Source organism: Rhipicephalus microplus, chromosome 5 (assembly GCF_043290135.1).
Source record: "Rhipicephalus microplus isolate Deutch F79 chromosome 5, USDA_Rmic, whole genome shotgun sequence".
In the NCBI taxonomy this organism is placed as follows: Eukaryota; Metazoa; Arthropoda; class Arachnida; order Ixodida; family Ixodidae; genus Rhipicephalus; species Rhipicephalus microplus.
The window spans coordinates 19,644,841-19,661,521 of NC_134704.1; the positions used below are offsets into that span (position 1 = coordinate 19,644,841).

Here is a 16,681-nt window from a genome sequence, read left to right on the forward strand (position 1 = left end):
CGAAATGCAGACCATGCAGCTTGCGTGATGATTAGCGCGGTTAAGTACGACGTGTTTAAATGAAGAAATAAAAACAAGTGCCGAGAAAGAGATGGCGCTTGTAGAGAGGCAGTCGAGAAAAAAAACTGTATAGTGTCTCGTCTTTGAACACGGTTTATAGGGGCCCTTTGGGATTTCCAAGATTTAAAGAAAGACAGAAAGAACAGGTGCGTAGCGTTTTACAGAATTTGTCTCCGATTGCCTGCGCACCTATAGAGCAGTAAGTTTGCGCATGCTATAAGACGAGCTCATCAAGACAAACTTGAGAAGGAGAATAAAGATGCTGACAATGTTGAGCGTGGTTTCAGATGGTCGGAGCTCCCTGTACGATTAAGATGGAACCTCGCATATGCTTTACTACAGCAATGACGTGTTGAGCCATCCTGTAACATAAAGCGTCTGGTAGACAATCTCCCCAATAACGTACTATGTGCAACATGCCTGGCATTATGCTGTGAGGTATGGATAGTATATGTACGCTTAAGCCAACTGCAAACGACATCACGTCGTCGGAGAACGACAAGCCTTGGCATGTACAAAGCGACACAGGTCAGCAAACTCCCTTATGAGGAGACTCACCGGACTCACTCAGACTGAAATCGAGCCGTGAGTCCGAGTTTGAGTGAGTCTAGGAGAGCATTGATTGATTGATTGATTGATTGATTGATTGATTGATTGATTGATTGATTGATTGATTGATATGTGGGGTTTAACGTCCCAAAACCACCTTATGATTATAGTGGAGGGCTCCGGAAATTTAGACCACCTGGGGTTCTTTAACGTGCACCCAAATCTGAGCACACGGGCCTACCAAATTTCCGCCTCCATCGGAAATGCAGCCGCCGCAGCCGGGCTTCAAACCCGCGACCTGCGGGAGTGCACACGTCGACGGGATGTATACGCACGTCATCCGCGGTTACCTTCGGGATCGCAACTTCGGGCAGCTGGAAGTTGTCACACTTTTCTTGAACACTGAATGGTTACTCTAATGAAAACAATGTTGTGAATGCTAAACATCGCAGTATTTAAGTTCCATTCAAGCGATCGTAACGCGCAATATATATACTTTAACGACGCAGTGTGAAGTTCAACGTTGCCTGGATTGAATGGGGATGCTAAGGTATATCCGAAAGAGCGTGTGCTCTACGTCATTTCATTTGTTGGCTTCAATTTCTCAGGAATTGGGTGCCATCTTTAGGCAGCGGCCGTTGTGGCCCGCCGTAGCTGAATGAAAAACAAACAAATGTAGTAGATAGAACAACAAAGCTAATCAACAAAGTTTAATAACGGGTATTTTAAGTTATGTAGGTCCATCGGAACATTCTGGTAAATATCCCATATAGCACCACAAACCACGTAGGTTGCCGGGACATCATTATTTTACGATGCGGCCATGTCGCTCTTCTTTTTTATATGTCCCAGGAACCTGTGGTTTGTGTTGCTATATTGTATACTTACAAATGTTCCAATGAATCTACAGATATTAAAAATAAATCGTGAGTCAAATTTCTCAACTTAGTTTTTCAGGCCAATTATTTTTTTTTGCCGATTTCTCAATCACTTAAGATGAAACGCCCCAATCGCAGCCATATCCACATGTTTTCAAATCCTAATAATGACAAAGCACTCATAACATTTCACAGAAACAGGGGCCGAACGATATCACGAGGACTTCGAAAATAAAGGCGTGTCGTGACTTATAACTGCCTCCTTCGCACAGTCTTCATATAAGCTTGCTAGTTCTCACTAGCTATGGTGATATATTGGGCGCGAAAGAAGTCAAATTAAATTGTATTGTTTCTCCTTGTGTATAGTGCATGCCTGTTTCTTTCAGTCCATACTTCGTGCAAACACGTATTTGGAGAACGAGGAATACACATTGCAACGAACTGAACAGTATATACACCCAAGCCGACCGCATCCGGAGGTTGTAACGAAGCCAAAAATCAGCAACGAAATCAACTGAAAATAGAACGCTGCAATCAAATCCTTCTCTTCATACCTTTGATATCATGTTTTCCGTTGCTTTGGCGACCTGATTAAGCGTCCTTCACTTTTACCTCCTGTGCAGTGCTAAAAACAATGTTACCCAGGCATTGAACTTGCACATCTGTAGAATTACCTAAATCAAATTTATAAGTAAGAATGATGTGTGTGTCTTGGCCTATGTGTACGTGTGCGTCCCCGTTCGCGACGATTTGCTTGCGGACGAGCAGCCATAGACGATGGTATTTTTATTCATGGTCACAGTAATCCTGGGTTTGTCCGCAGGTTATTTGCGCTGTGGCGCCAAATTAACAATGCCCAGAGACGCGCATCGATATTCGTTCGACCGTTTTTACGCGTAAATGTCTGTAAATCCGTGTGCATGCGTACCACTCATTCAGGTATACAAACTGTCGACGCTAATAGTCCAGTGTGGTGGCAATAGCCACTATGTATTGTCATTACTGTGACGTGCGCACTGGGAAGGCGTGCCCCCTTGTCCTTATGCATTGTCTTTGCACTCTGCCTTATGATTGTAAGCGTATAAACGGGAGGAGGTTGAAAAAAATGAGGGGGAGGGAGAACAGGGGTGACGCCCTGCAAGACTTCCTCCTCCCTCCCCCTCGTTTTATACGGAGAACCTTGCAAATGCCTATAGTCATCACCACTTGCAGGCTTGTGGCCAATATATTTCTTCGGGGGAAGGGGGCAGCACTCGCTGAAGGCTTTGACTATTTAAAAAAGGCGCCTATTCAGCAGCAAATAATTTTGGCAAACAAAAATGCTGTATGCCCGTGTGCTCCGATTTGAGTGCACGTTAAGGAACCTCAGGTGGTCGAAATTTGTGAAGCCCTCCACTACGGCGCCTCGTATAATCATATGGTGGTTTTGGAACGTTAAACACCACATATCAATGAATCATTAGTTTTGATAAATAATATTTTATAGACAATTATATATATATATATATATATATATATATATATATATATTCGACGATTCCTGGTAATTGATTAGGAGGAAGGAGCGAGACCCTCCCCTAAAACATTAGGGGGGATGTAAATATTTCAGAATCTTTCAATTTTCATGTATTCCAGCGCACGCACGAACGTGCATAAAGTATGGCTGAACCGTCTCCCCTCCCATCCCTACAAGAACGAAAAAAAAATTTGTCAATGTTACTGCACTGGACTACGGGGCAGATGACATCACTATGCAAGAAAAATATACGAAGAGCGACGTTTACCCTTCCAGCGTTGAACATTTGTGTTTACACACTCGCATGCGCGCATCTTGAATGTCCGAGCCTCATGATGAGCTGCCTGCTCTCTGTTTCACCTAATGTGCGCAGAGCGAGGACGGCAGCTGCGGATACTCGGCAGCGGGCCCGAAACGCGGGCAGGCATCAGCAGCAGCAGCAGCAGCAGCAGCAGCAGCAGCAGCAGCAGCAGCAGCAGCAGCAGCAGCAGCAGCAGCAGCAGCAGCAGCAGCAGCAGCAGGCGCCGTCGGAGCTGCAGGGGCCGGCAGAAGCCGGGCGATTATAGCTTATGCCTCCCTTTGACGCGCCCGCACAGCCGGCCCATGGATTCCGAGCATCGCTGGACATGGGTGAGTGTTTGCAGCGCCCTCGCACTTCTCGAACACACATGTCGCGCGCATGCATGCGACGGATAACCGATTATTCAGCTATATAGCACGTTGTTTCATGTACTCTGCTCAAATCCACGACGGAACAGACAACGAGAATTCCTTATCTTAATGCCAGCGCGTTTTGCAATATGAAATTTGTGCAATGAGGTATTACATCAGGAAACGTGTGTTTATAGTCCAAGCTCTGCAAATCACCTCACCAATGAAATGTATACATCCAGTCGCAAAGCGCAGATTTCGTCATATCGCGTAATGTTCCGGAGATAAGTTCACTGTGGAGCTGACGATATAAACGTATATACACGTGCAACACCAAAGGACATATGCAGGGGCTCAATGGGCATACACGTTTCTGCAGTAGCATCAAACTTTATTACAAGGATTCTATACATTCCACACGAGGTCGGAAACCATGCATGATTTGGTGTCACTTTGTTCATACTTTCCATGAAAAAGGCAGGGCTTTACACCGTTTGGATATATGGTCCGTCGGGTCAGAAGTGTTTGCGAGAAACTTCTGTCGGTGTTCCATAAATTTCTGATGCATCAGGGCTTTTTCATGAAACATTAACTTTTCTACCACCTATAAGAAGTCGCCAGGATGATATAATTAAAAAGAATGCTATCACCAGGTGCTGCTGGCTTTTTAGCTACCGCTTCTAAGCTGACTGCCTATGGACTTCTTTTTTTCCTCGCTTGTTTTTTCGTATACATCCAAGAGAGTCACGATGTTGACCACGACTGTTCCGCATATGGTACTTATATGATTAGCACGTCAACCAGGTATGTAAAACAAGCAACTTGACAGCACTATACAGCTGTTGTGCACCGAGGAACAAACCCTGTAAAAAATAGTACATAAGAGCCAACGAAGCATTGCGCTGGGCTTGACGATATCGTGTACGTACATGAGACATCGGCGAGGCCACCATGTTTGGGCACCATAACACGGCGAGGAGCTGCTTCCACGACCTCACGCGCGCTTTTCAGTTAAACGTGATCGATGACGTACGTCATTCCCGTATTTGTTAAGCCCTAAGCTTCTGCTATAGCCTATGCCCGTATGTCTCTTCTCCTTTAACATGAAGGATGCTAGCGTTTCGCCTTCAAAAGCCGAACGCGATTCATACATTCACCAGCCATGGCTTCGCTTCTTGTTGGACACCTGAACCATGTCGCGAGAAGAGGAACCTTTAGCAGTATTAAGATATATCCTACGATGCCTTCTGCAAGTACAGTTGCGAAGTGCCCCCCACACCGTATAATTAATGTTTTTGAGAAATATCGAGGTAACCACCAGGTGTCTCTAAGACATTATGTGCATTTTTTTTTATGTGTTACAGTGATGAACTGTATGACTGGGTTTTTTGTATAACATGTGGGGAGATTTAAACCACCCACTCGTTTTGAAATTCAGATGTTATGACGGCGCGACTTTATAGGCTTCTACAACGCAATGTTACGTGTGATGACGCGACCCCTATAGCTCTACATACATGACACCTGCATAGGGTTTTTTTTTCTTTTTTTCGAAAACATTTGAAGCCCCTGCGGCAGGGTTTACCAGCCACGCAGTATACGACTAGGTTTGCTTCTGGCTTGAAGCCGTGATTTTTTTATATTTGCATTTTTTGCGATTTTGGATTTAATGCTATGGTATGAATAACTTTTTTTTTTCAAGAGAACGCAAGCATGTAAAAGGGAGACGCAAAGTTATATATATGCAAGTAGTTGAGATTAGCAAGTTTGCGGGTATAAATTGGCAGCAGCAAGCACAAGACCAAATTGGATGGCGGAGAGGCATTTGTCCTGCAGCGAGATGATTATGATGATGATGAATAACTTTATCGTGGTCTTGAGGATCAGTTCGAGATGGACCCTGGCTGCTCCCGCGTCGGGAAAGAGAGGCGAGGCCCCTCCGCCCCACGGGCCCTCTGAACAGCACTGGGTAAATTCCAACGCCGATTATCCGCTCACAATCAAATACGCCGACGTCAAAACCTGAATTTCCGCGGAACGGTCTCTTAGCCGTTAATTGCGGTCAAATGTCTCCCGCGTTTAGCCGTGCTTTTCTGGGATTCTATAGTTCACGTGGAACGTGCATACTATATAATGTGGTTAGTCGGGTGTGCTGATATTAAACAAATAGTCATTCACGTTCACATTTGACGCGTCGGAAAAGGACAAAAAATACTTGCGCACAAATATGCCGACCCAATAACACCGTGGTTAAACCCGGAAAAAAAAGGTGTACAGCCTATATGAACGCTCGCATATATAGGTATGTAATATATATATATGCGAGCGGTATATAGTCTAGAAAAGGTATATAGTCTATATGAACACTCGCACGAACCTTTGCTCCGCTGACCTCACACGTCACCATCAATACGCGGGATACGCGTCGCCGTTTCTTTGGTTACACTTTTTCTCTTGTTACATTTATTGTGCCTTCGCCGTTCTCCAGCCTTCCATGTCGCTTCACTCGCAATTACAGAGAGAGACGCGAGCACTTAAACGAAAACAACGCTGGCGTCCAGTCGCAACAGTGTTCGAGCCACTCATTCCGGGAAAAGGTGACAGCTACGGAAATGGACGTGCCATGCGGCCGCATAGCTCCTGATAACGCGCCATTTTATAATTGAGACTGCTGTGCAAGCGGAGCAAAGCGTATAGTTACACGCGAGCAAAAACAGGGAAGGTACACCCGGGGCTCCCCTGCCAGTAGTGTAATGATACGAAGTGACACGCGGCGCGCATGTCGCTCGGATGCGAAGATTGAAAACGCAATTTGTGCGCATTCTGTCGCGCAAGTTTTTTTCAGATGCCGAAACTGGGGCACGGCGCACAAGGCCTCGACGTTGTTTTTGTGGCCTCCTACTGCGATTTGGCGTCAGATTGAAAAAGACAGGCAGGGCGAGCACATGTGTGCGTCTGTGTACTGGTGCCTATATAGGGCGCGCTCTAAATGAGAGAGAAAACGGATATAAAATGAAAAGCAATAGGGCACCAAGCTTAGCATAAGCGGTTAACACAATTGTTGCCTCACTGAACTTTATTGGAGAGAACTTTCACTCCACTGGCGGATGGGGATCGAGTGTCTGTCTTCCCGAAATTGTTCAAGTTTGCGCACGCACATATACACACATATCCGAACCCGCGCACAAACATGCATAAAGTATGGTCGAACCCCCTCACCCCGCCTTCCCCACACTGAAAAAAAAAAAAACCTGCTGGCTACACCACTGCTGCTGTAATGCCAAGTAGCCAGATAGGCAGACAGACACAGAACTTTATTGAGGTCATGAGGAACACTATATACCTCAAGGAGGTATCAGCAGGCCGCTCCCACGTCGGAACGGGTATAGGCTTAGCCTCATCGCTGCGTCGTGGGCCCTCTGGACAGCCCGGAGTTGATGTGGAAGTTCTCAGCTCCTGAGCGCAGAGCTCCATTCCTCTTCGGTCATGTGCCGAGAATTGCGCGATGAGGGGCACTTCCCGAGCATGTGGTCTAACGTAGATACGGCGCCACAATCTGGGCATGTTGGATCAATGCTTTCAATAAACTACAGCTGTGGGAGCGAAGACTGGGGTACGACCATGGTTTGAAGCCAGATCGTCAGGAAAAATATTACTAGATTTTTCGGACAGGAACGCCAAAACTATTCTAGCATTTTTTTTACATCCTTATCACTTTATCACTACGTTAGTCACGTTATCACTGCGTTAGTAATCACGTCGCCACAATTACGGTTTCGCACGCGGCGTTTGCGGATAACGGTATAGTTCTGTTTTCAATCCGCACCTGTGCACGTGCCTTTAAAACCATGTCGTTTTTTCCCGTGCTCGCATCTGCCGCGGTTTTGTCTGCAGCGTTTGTGGAAAGCAACGCCGACCGATGCACGCGCGTTCACTTCCAGAGTTCCGTCAGTTACGTCATCGGCACACGTGATCGCGTCAAGAGCGGCCGCGGTTTCATCCACGGCGGCTGTGACCTCAGTTTCGACAGCGCTGGCCACGCGCATGCTTCCTAAGCTTCGAGCACGCCGCTCTCGGACTTCGCTACACGGTTTCGGCACTAAAGTTCACACTACACATCACGATGAGAAAAATAGCTTACAACATCCAAAACTTGGCCCAATGTACGTTTAGATCAATGTCTTCTAATTTTTTTTTTTACAGTAAAACGCGATGGTTTCACCAAAAAAGAAAAACCCTAGATTGGATTGGGCTGCATTTTTGCCACTGCAGCCAGATCACGAAGAGAAATTTCATGTTCTGGGAGATTTTCCTTTTAACCGTACAAATGTAAGAACTGGTCAAAATGCAGCTGACTCGACAGGTATGCCGATTTTAAAGGAAACCGCAATGTCGATTGGGAGCGCTGAAGAAATTACAGGATTTATAAGGACGCGAAAAAAATGTCAGGACTTTCAAGGGTACTGAAAATGCATTCTTAGAAATGAAGGGTTTTCAAGGGCCTGTATGCACCCTGTGATGACTTTTCACTAACAACCAACGATGCCGATGCCGGAATTTCTGCGAAACGAACTCTTCAACAATATCGCGCTAAAATTTCTTGCCCGAGCGTGTCTTATTACTGCTGACGGTAGAGGCCGCGATGTTCCAACGTGTCCTACTGACACAATTCGAGCCTTATTTTTATACTGTTGTGTACGCGTATGCGAGTGCATGTGATGTGTTCTCAAGAAGTTAGCGATTTTTTTATCGGAGAGAGAGAATACGAGTGACTTAAAGAAAGTAAGGGAAGAGTTGTTCATCCCCCCAACCCCGCCAAGAAAAAGAAAAACTTTTTAGGGGCGAAGCTCCTTATGGCGTGGCTTGTGCGTCCCTCGTTGTAGTGCGTAATCACCGCTGGCACATACCCGAAAGAGCGGTCCTTAGAATGTCTGCTGGATGGCGGCACTTGTATATTATGAATACATCATGAAAAGATGTGAGATGGCTGTACTTGGAGTGTTCGCTAGATAGACGGACGGACGGACGGGTGGATGTATGGACGGATGAACGGACATACAGATGGACGGACGAACAGATGCACGGACGGATGGACAGACAGACGGATAAATGAACAGAAAGACGGAAGAACGAACGCATGAACGTACGCACGGACGGATGGATGGACACACGGACGAACACAAGGAAGGGCGCATAGGCGGACGGAAGCAAGCACGGACTGACGAACGCTTCGTTCCACTAATCATCATTCACACCGTGGATATGCTGTGATTTTGTTTTTCAATTTTGAACATGTGTATTAACACGCACACATATAGACACGCGTAAACATACATAATAAGTGGCTGAGCCCCTCCTCTTTTTTTTCCTCCCACTGGAGAAAAATTTCTGGCAACGCCACTAAAGGCTATATATAACGTGAATGTGTGCACAGCTCGGCGCGCCAACAAAGCAACAGCCTTCATCAGCATGTTTACATAAATGCACACGATATGTAATGCGCAAAAAAAGGAGCAGTGAAGTCGCCAGCGTGGTCTGTGAGAAGATGTATATACGTGCAAACTAGTCGCGCGAATGCTGTAATTAATCAGCTCCCGAAACAAGTTACATTCGCATTGCTACGCAACTGGCGATTATGTAAGCGCTGAGCTCACCGTTGAAAATCGCGTGAAACCAGTCATTATTCGCATGCACACGATGAGCTGTAATCACTGACAACGCTGTAGAAGACAACGCAAGAAAAGGAGAAAGAAAAGAAAGAAATTGCGCAAACTGTAAGCGATTTTTATTACTATAACGCCAGTGTGTATACATGAACACGCGGTGCATTCATGGCGAGCCTTTGCCTCTGCGGCCACGATACATACGGGGTACGCGCACGCGTATTTTTTTAGGCTTAAAAATGACGCGGCTGAAGAAAAAAGAGGCGAAGCTAATCAGCGGGTGCACCACGTGGCGCGGGTCACGGGCAATTAATTAGCGACCGACAGAGGCCCCACCATGCTGCAGATAAACAGTTTCGTAGAAACGATGCTGCGACATCACCGCCGAGATTGGAGAAGGCGATGATGCTGAGTGAAGCAAAAGATGAAAAAAACGCTAATGAAATAAAGAAAGTAAAGTAAAAAACTTACGCAACGAATAAAAAGAGTCTTACCGCAGCCATTAAGCAAAGCGATAACCGCATTTATGGCGTCGTGCGAGCTCCGCGCTATTGCGGTGGCGCCATCTCGTGGTCCCGCAGAGCATAAACGAGTCGTTCCAGTTCAACGTGGCCATTTCGGCCGGAACGAGCTCGCATGATTGCCGTTACGAAGGTTATGCGTTCAGCGTCAGCTTTATTGCCCCTATCTTACGTCACGAATAGACCTTGTGAGAGGGAGAGAGAGAGAGAGAGGAGAGAGAACTTAAGCAAGCGACGCTAACAAGATTACTTCAAGTCGCATATTCGCCCTTTTAGTTCGGCGTTTATTTTCAACGACTCCGATTCAAAGCCATGCGCGCGAAACAGTCCACTTCCCCATAAGAGCGACAAGTATACCGCTAGAAGGTGTGAGCACTCTCTCTTCACACGTTGAAGGCCAGGCCGTAACTGGGCCACTTTATGCGGCCACGCCAATAACGGTGTTTGCTAAAGAGTATACGCACGCACCGCACCCAACCGCTAATTCCAAAACTCTGTCGCATAAACGAGGCGAAATGACAGCCCCTTGTCGCACAAGACTGATAGTATAACACAGCACGTTAATGGTGCCACGACTGTCATAAAAAATGGCAGCTTGCCGCTGATTGCGAGAAATTAACGGGTGGGGTGGGGAGGACTATAATGTTATGAAGGTGGACAGTGTTCAGGTCACTTGGAGCCGATAGATCGAAATATCCCGTACGCGCAAGTTATTTGAACGTAGACGGTATAGAACAATATTTAACCCTTTGGCGAATATATATTAATATATACCACGCAGTGATTACTACAACATAGCAAATTATGCGACGTACAACAACTAGTTTGTAAAAGATATGAGCTACAAATGAAAAAAAAAATGGTCGACGTTGGTCAGCAGCTACAATGTATGTTTCAAGCGAGTTTTGGTATATCGAATTATCTGGTACATCGAAATAGCTTTGGCGCTTAAGCTCGGTTGTCAAAAGCGCAAGCACGACTGATTGTCGATGGTAAAAATCGTCAGCAGATATATACCGGTAACACCTGCAGCGCGTACCTGCAAAATATACAACAATAATAAAGCTCGCACCGCCTAAGAGAGAGAGGAATGCCCGTATGCTAAGAGCTGTCGTGTACCAAATAAAAAAAAAGAACGGAATAAAGGAACGGAAAAAAAAGGCTATTTGCTGTAATCGTAGAGTAAGTCACAGGTGAAAGACAACGCCCTGAGCACAGTTCGAAAAAAAAATGATCAGATTTTTTTTTTTTTTTCATTTTGCAGATCTCTGATTTAGCCTTGTCCAGTGTTACATTTCTCTCGCTTCCGCCGCAAGCCTATACGCATTCGCTTGTCCACTGACTCGTTCAATCGGCTGCGAACCTCCGTAACGAAAGCATCGGGAGAGGGCAAAAAGGTCGAGCAAAGGGCAGCATGCATTCCGACAACCAAGGAGTGGCCGGGGTGTCCGAATACGCCACGCGCGGTTCTTCACCCCGAAAGCGCGCCGGTATAAGTGAAGCCGGTCGCAATCTGGCACCCCCGGAGAGGAAGCCGCGGCACCGCCCCAGCGCTCATCGTGACTGCAAGCGTGCCCCGTAGTACGCAGGAGAAACCCTGTGCAAGTCGAGCGCCCCGTGCCTTTCAGTTCAAGTGATCGTTCCTGACCACAGAGAATGGAAGGAGCACACGCACAGACGAATTCGAACGAGCCTGTCTCTACCCCCCTCTCTCCCTCTCTCTGTATATATATAAGGCGCGGCCGCCTCAATATGTATAGTGCGGCTTACGAAACTCGGTGATCGGCAGAGCCCCCTAGCGCACGCGCAGTCTCTCGCGTATGTGGCTGAAGCATCGCGGGTATAAGAAGTCGCTCGCGTTCGAAGAGTGAAGCGCCCTCTCGTGGTCGCCCGGGGGTCGACCTCATTGGCGCTCGCGCATAAGCTCCGGCCGACCTCTGACCTCGCGCCGCCGTAACCCCTCTCCAGCGGGCACAGCGCTCCGTATTGCAGGGTGTGCCGCGTCCATATCTGACAGGCCCTGCCCGGCTGGAGATCGAGAACGTACCGACCCATACGGCGTGGAACTTCATATGCTGTTCGAAGAGATATAGCTCTCAGCCAAATGGGCTTCGTTGCCGTGTTTGCAGTGACATTTCATCTGAAAGACACTTCCACGTCATTTTTTTTTTATTAATGCTGTGATTAAATTGAGTTGGTTCTTGTTAGCACGTACGATATTCACACCGTTTGTTCCGTCATTTAGGGACACGTTAAGCCGGAGCCATGAGCGAGGCCATTATGACGTGCTTGAAGAGATGTTCAAATACGGATAATCTAGGTCACCTTGTCATCACATCTGAGGTTACTTCAATTGGCTTCATTTATCCACGCCTCCTTACACAACGCGAAAAATTGCCAGCATATCAGCCAACCATTTTTGACGTCGCGTTACCAAGCTCCCCTTGAAAGCTAGAAGCAACTACGGCGCTGTAACTCCGCGCCATGCTTCGTCTGGTCACGTGTGCCTTTTCCCCTTCTAGGTTAATCTTCCTTACAGGTCATGTCGACCAGAACACAGTACAGTTCGCATTGACGTCCTGCAACTTGTTTTCTAATCATAAATCGATGCTCGTTTGTGCCCTGTCTTTTGTGGTTTCATCCAATATGACGAACACGAACCTCTTATGACACAAATTTCTTTCCAAAGTATACCTTCACCATTTGCCCCTTTCTTTAGGTTGTTAGCCAATCACTGTGTCTCGGTTTAGAGAGAGGGGGGGGGGGGGGGGGGGATGAATTTGAGGACGAGTAGGTGCTCTTCACATTTCGAAACCGCCAAATAGCAGCATACAACGACATTGATAGCATGTATTACTGAGGAGGGTCTGATAGTAATTTGCGTGCTCTTTACCGCAGGCAACGCTACGTGTGCGCGTACTTCCATAGTATATATAGCGGAAACCACAAGGTATACGGGCCCATGCACATGCACTAACACACACGCCTTGCGCGCATGAAGGACGCCCACTTTCTTTTAAGAGGAGGCTCTCCGAAAAAGAAACGCACGGAAGAGACAACGTCCGCAGACTGCGGAGCCGAGATGAATGCCTCACGGGAGTGCTCCCAGCGCCGTATTGAACCGGCCGACAGGGCTTTTTTTTCTTGAACGAGCACCGTATCCGGTTGCGCCTGCCGCGCGGGCCATCGGACCGCTGTGCGCCCGCTGTTTGCCTCCGCGTGCCGCCAGGGGCGCCCTATCTGCCGTTCTGTTCCGGATACGCGCCTCTTTCGCCGACTGACCAATGGGTGCCGTTCGTAAGAGTTAAGCTGTCGCTTTGTCTCTCGTGTGGCGGTGCTCTCATGGCGACGCGCAATGGACGCCGACCACGTTTGACGCCCACGTGCAAAAACTATACCCCCTGCTCCCCCAAAGCCTCGTTTACTGCCACGCGTTTCGGGTCCCATCTTTGTTTTTTTCTTCGTTTAACCATACAACGTTCTCATTTTGTTTTCTTTCCAGTTCCTATTCTCCCGTGCCTATATTGCTTTACTTCAGCGTTTCTTTCAAGCGTTTCTATCGCACAGTATACTGTGCTGTCCACCTCTGCTCTGCTTTCCAGCTTTCCACTTCCCGCGCTCTCTTCAGAACTCCTTATAGGCGGTCTATTTTTGTTCTTCAGCTTCGCGCCCTCTCAGTCATCCGAGTGAGACGGCCGATTCCGTATGCACATTGCAAGCCCACCCGAATATATGTAAGGCGACGCTCTCTTGCTCAATCGCGGTACACGTTGGCGCATGCGAACGCCCCTTAAAATGATTGGTAAAAAAAAAATACCAGTAAAAAAGGGGATAACCGATGCACTAACGTAACGAGTGCAGGACGCGCAGATGGAACGTGCACGCTGTCATCGCTCCGCTACGAATATGGATGGCCGGAAACAACGCTTCGACGCGCGCCCCGTCGCCGCACACAGTGTGCACGCGCGCATGTTCAATGCGACGTGAAGAGCGCCTAACGTGGTACGCGCCGCGTCTATACAGGTGTTTCTCGGAGGGTTACATTCAGGCTGACCTCGGCGTCACGCCGCCATTGCCTGGCAGTGGTTGACGCGCGCAGCTGTGCCGTGCAAAGGGGTTTCTCGCTATCTCAAGGCTGGTGTTTCTCGAACAGCCCTCGGAAGAGTTTGGCGAAGAAAGGGTGCGCTTCTCGTGGTGAATCGTGGTGATGAATGTTGAAAGATGAAGAAGGCGCGGTGTGACGCAATCGCTCCGCTCTGTCACTCGCATGCGCCCACCCCCCCTACGCCCTCCCCCAAAATGGTGGGTGCCGCCATGTTGCTTAGCGGGCAGTCTCTCATCTGGCAACCCGGAGGTTTGCGCAAAAGCGCAACCACTCGCCTTTGCATGGCCCCGTGCACTCCGAGTCGTTTTGCGCACACCAGCACGCGCACTTTGATGCTTTTGCACACACCAGAAAGGAGGAAAATTCGAGTTGCCAGATCACTATTTTGTTCTGTTACACCCACTGTCAAGGTATCGACACCTGGCCATTGCATGTCAGTTCGACCGCAGACCATATATATACCTCCAAAGTAGATGGAGGCGTAGCCGGAGGGGGGCACGGCGGGTTCTAGCATCTCTCCCCCCCCCCCCAACCTCTGCCCCGAGATTTCAGTCTTTCTTATAAGTACATATGCACGTACAACCACTCCAATACTTAACCAGCGTGTGCAGCGGCGACATTTCAGTATTTCAGCGCCATATATGATGGCGTAAAGTTTTTTTTTTTTATGTGCCGAGGGCATGTGCTTTATGCCACATGTAGTTGAGCTCCCCTTTCTGGAACTCAATTCAGCCATACAACGGAATGCACATACACACACACACACAAAAAAAAAATGTCGCTCGCGCACGTTATTTAGATCTGGGCGACTGTGCACATATAAACAACACACGAACACGCGCGTGCTCGGGTTGGAATCCCTTGACAAAAATTATGGCTAGGCCCCTGAACATATGTTCAGACGAGGTGTCTAGTTTGGCTAGTTAGTAATCGACTATCATGAGCCGCTGTTGCTCTTGAGTCGTGACATGGCCGCTCAATATTTTTTTTCTTTAGCAAGCCCGTGAACTCCATGCAAAGGGCACTTTCGAGCCTAATTTCTCTGAGCTCAGTTGTGTGACGTGCGTGTACTATAGTTTTTGTGCCCCATCACCTCGCGAGAAATGTTACTGCACTTTTGAGAAAGTCCGCACTGTGAAAACCTATAGCAGTATAGTTTGCGTGACGTAATCTTGCTTTCTGCACGTAGCTCCGCAGTGGGTCCGACCTATTCTCGCAGACAGTCTACAGTGAACAGGAAGTCTATGGTAGTGACTTCCACAACAAGTCTATTTCCTGTGTAGTGCGTGGACTCAACAGAAAGTAAGAGGCAGAAACACCCCGCCAACCGTAGTGAGAAAGTGCAAGAGTGGTCGGTGGCAGCCAGAGCTCACCGCTGTCGCTTGCGATAAGCGAATTGTATATCGCGCGGATGTGTGTGCGCGCGCATATATATATAACCGCATTGCCAGGATATGCCCAACACTTGCGAGCGTGCCACGCATGAGTCAGAAGGAGCACGCGGTTTTTCTTCTTCAAAGGCGCCCCGCGGCCGGCCGTTTGATGAGGCCACACTGTAAGGACGTTGTATACGACCAGCCTTATCACCGCTACACGCATCGCGCTCGCCGACAAAAGCGAAACCAGCTAAATAAGGATGAAACGAAATATAAAGCGAATTCGGCTGTCGCGTCAGTCGTCCGAAATATAGCGCGTGTACGTTTCCACGGAGATCGCTTCCTACCGCGTCCTCACAGCGAGAGTCGGCGTCGCATTCGGTGTCCACGGCGGCACTTCTTGTTTTATCGCCGTTGTGTGGCTGTCGTGAAACAAACGACCGCGGAGACTGCAGCAGGTGATAACAGTCTCTCAGAGCAAACATGGTGGGCGATCCCCGTGCGACGCAGAAAAAACAAAAAAAAAAGCGTAGGCAAGCTTCTCTGCATTGATCCCGTGCGAGCAAGAGCAAACCATCTTTAGACATGCCTATTCGTGTGTATACAGTGAGCCGTTGTTCCTTGTACAGTCTACGCAAAACGCTAAAGACTGATTGGAGCACAGTGTGGGACGGTCAGCTGCATATCTGCGCGTATACACACAGTCACGCAATTTCTACATGCAAATTCGCTTGTCAGAGTGTCCTCTGCATAGTACATGTCATTCCACGAAGACTAGAAGTTTATATAAGGTGCGAAAACAAATTCAGCTGTATAGATAACGCGAGTGCCTGGAGACAAGCGAGTTTGTTTGTCGCGACAGTGACGTGGTTCCGTACAGCTAAAGGTTTATAGTATAAGCGGAAAAGGGAATTCAGGCAGCTTCTTACTATAAGTGATGCCGAGCCTGAAGCAAGTGCGGAGCTTGGCAGCCTCTTTCTTTGTTTCTCGTCGGTTTTTCACTTTCTTTCCTCCTCTCTTCTTTTCTCGTTCTCCTTCCCAGTTTCTTTGGTTGTTTTTTTTTGTATTCCTATTTACTTCCACTTTTCTTCGCTTTTTCCCCCTTGTTTTTCTCTCTATTGGGTCATTCCACGTCAAACGCCTCAGTCACTCTGGCAACCATGTCAAGTGTATTCGAAAAAAAAAATTGTGCTCTTTCACAGCATCGAAAACGGTGAATAGGTAAAATATTTCGGAGAAAAAAATTTTGACCATGTGGGTGCCTTCTGAATTTCCTGGAATGTTGTCTGTGTGTTGTTTGTGGAAAAAAATCACTTTAATAGCTGCGCTTTTTTTTTTCTTTCTATACCGAATTTAGCCTAC

General features: G+C 47.7%; 1 protein-coding gene across 1 annotated transcript in view; it reads left to right on the forward strand.

The window, feature by feature from the left end:
• LOC142817217 (uncharacterized) overlaps positions 1-16,681 on the forward strand; it is a 155,113-nt gene that overhangs the window by 35,893 nt on the left and 102,539 nt on the right. Inside the window, exon 3 of the mRNA XM_075894274.1 lies at positions 3,377-3,633. Coding sequence (XP_075750389.1) covers positions 3,377-3,633 — 257 coding nt within the window. The remainder of the gene's footprint in view (positions 1-3,376; positions 3,634-16,681) is intronic.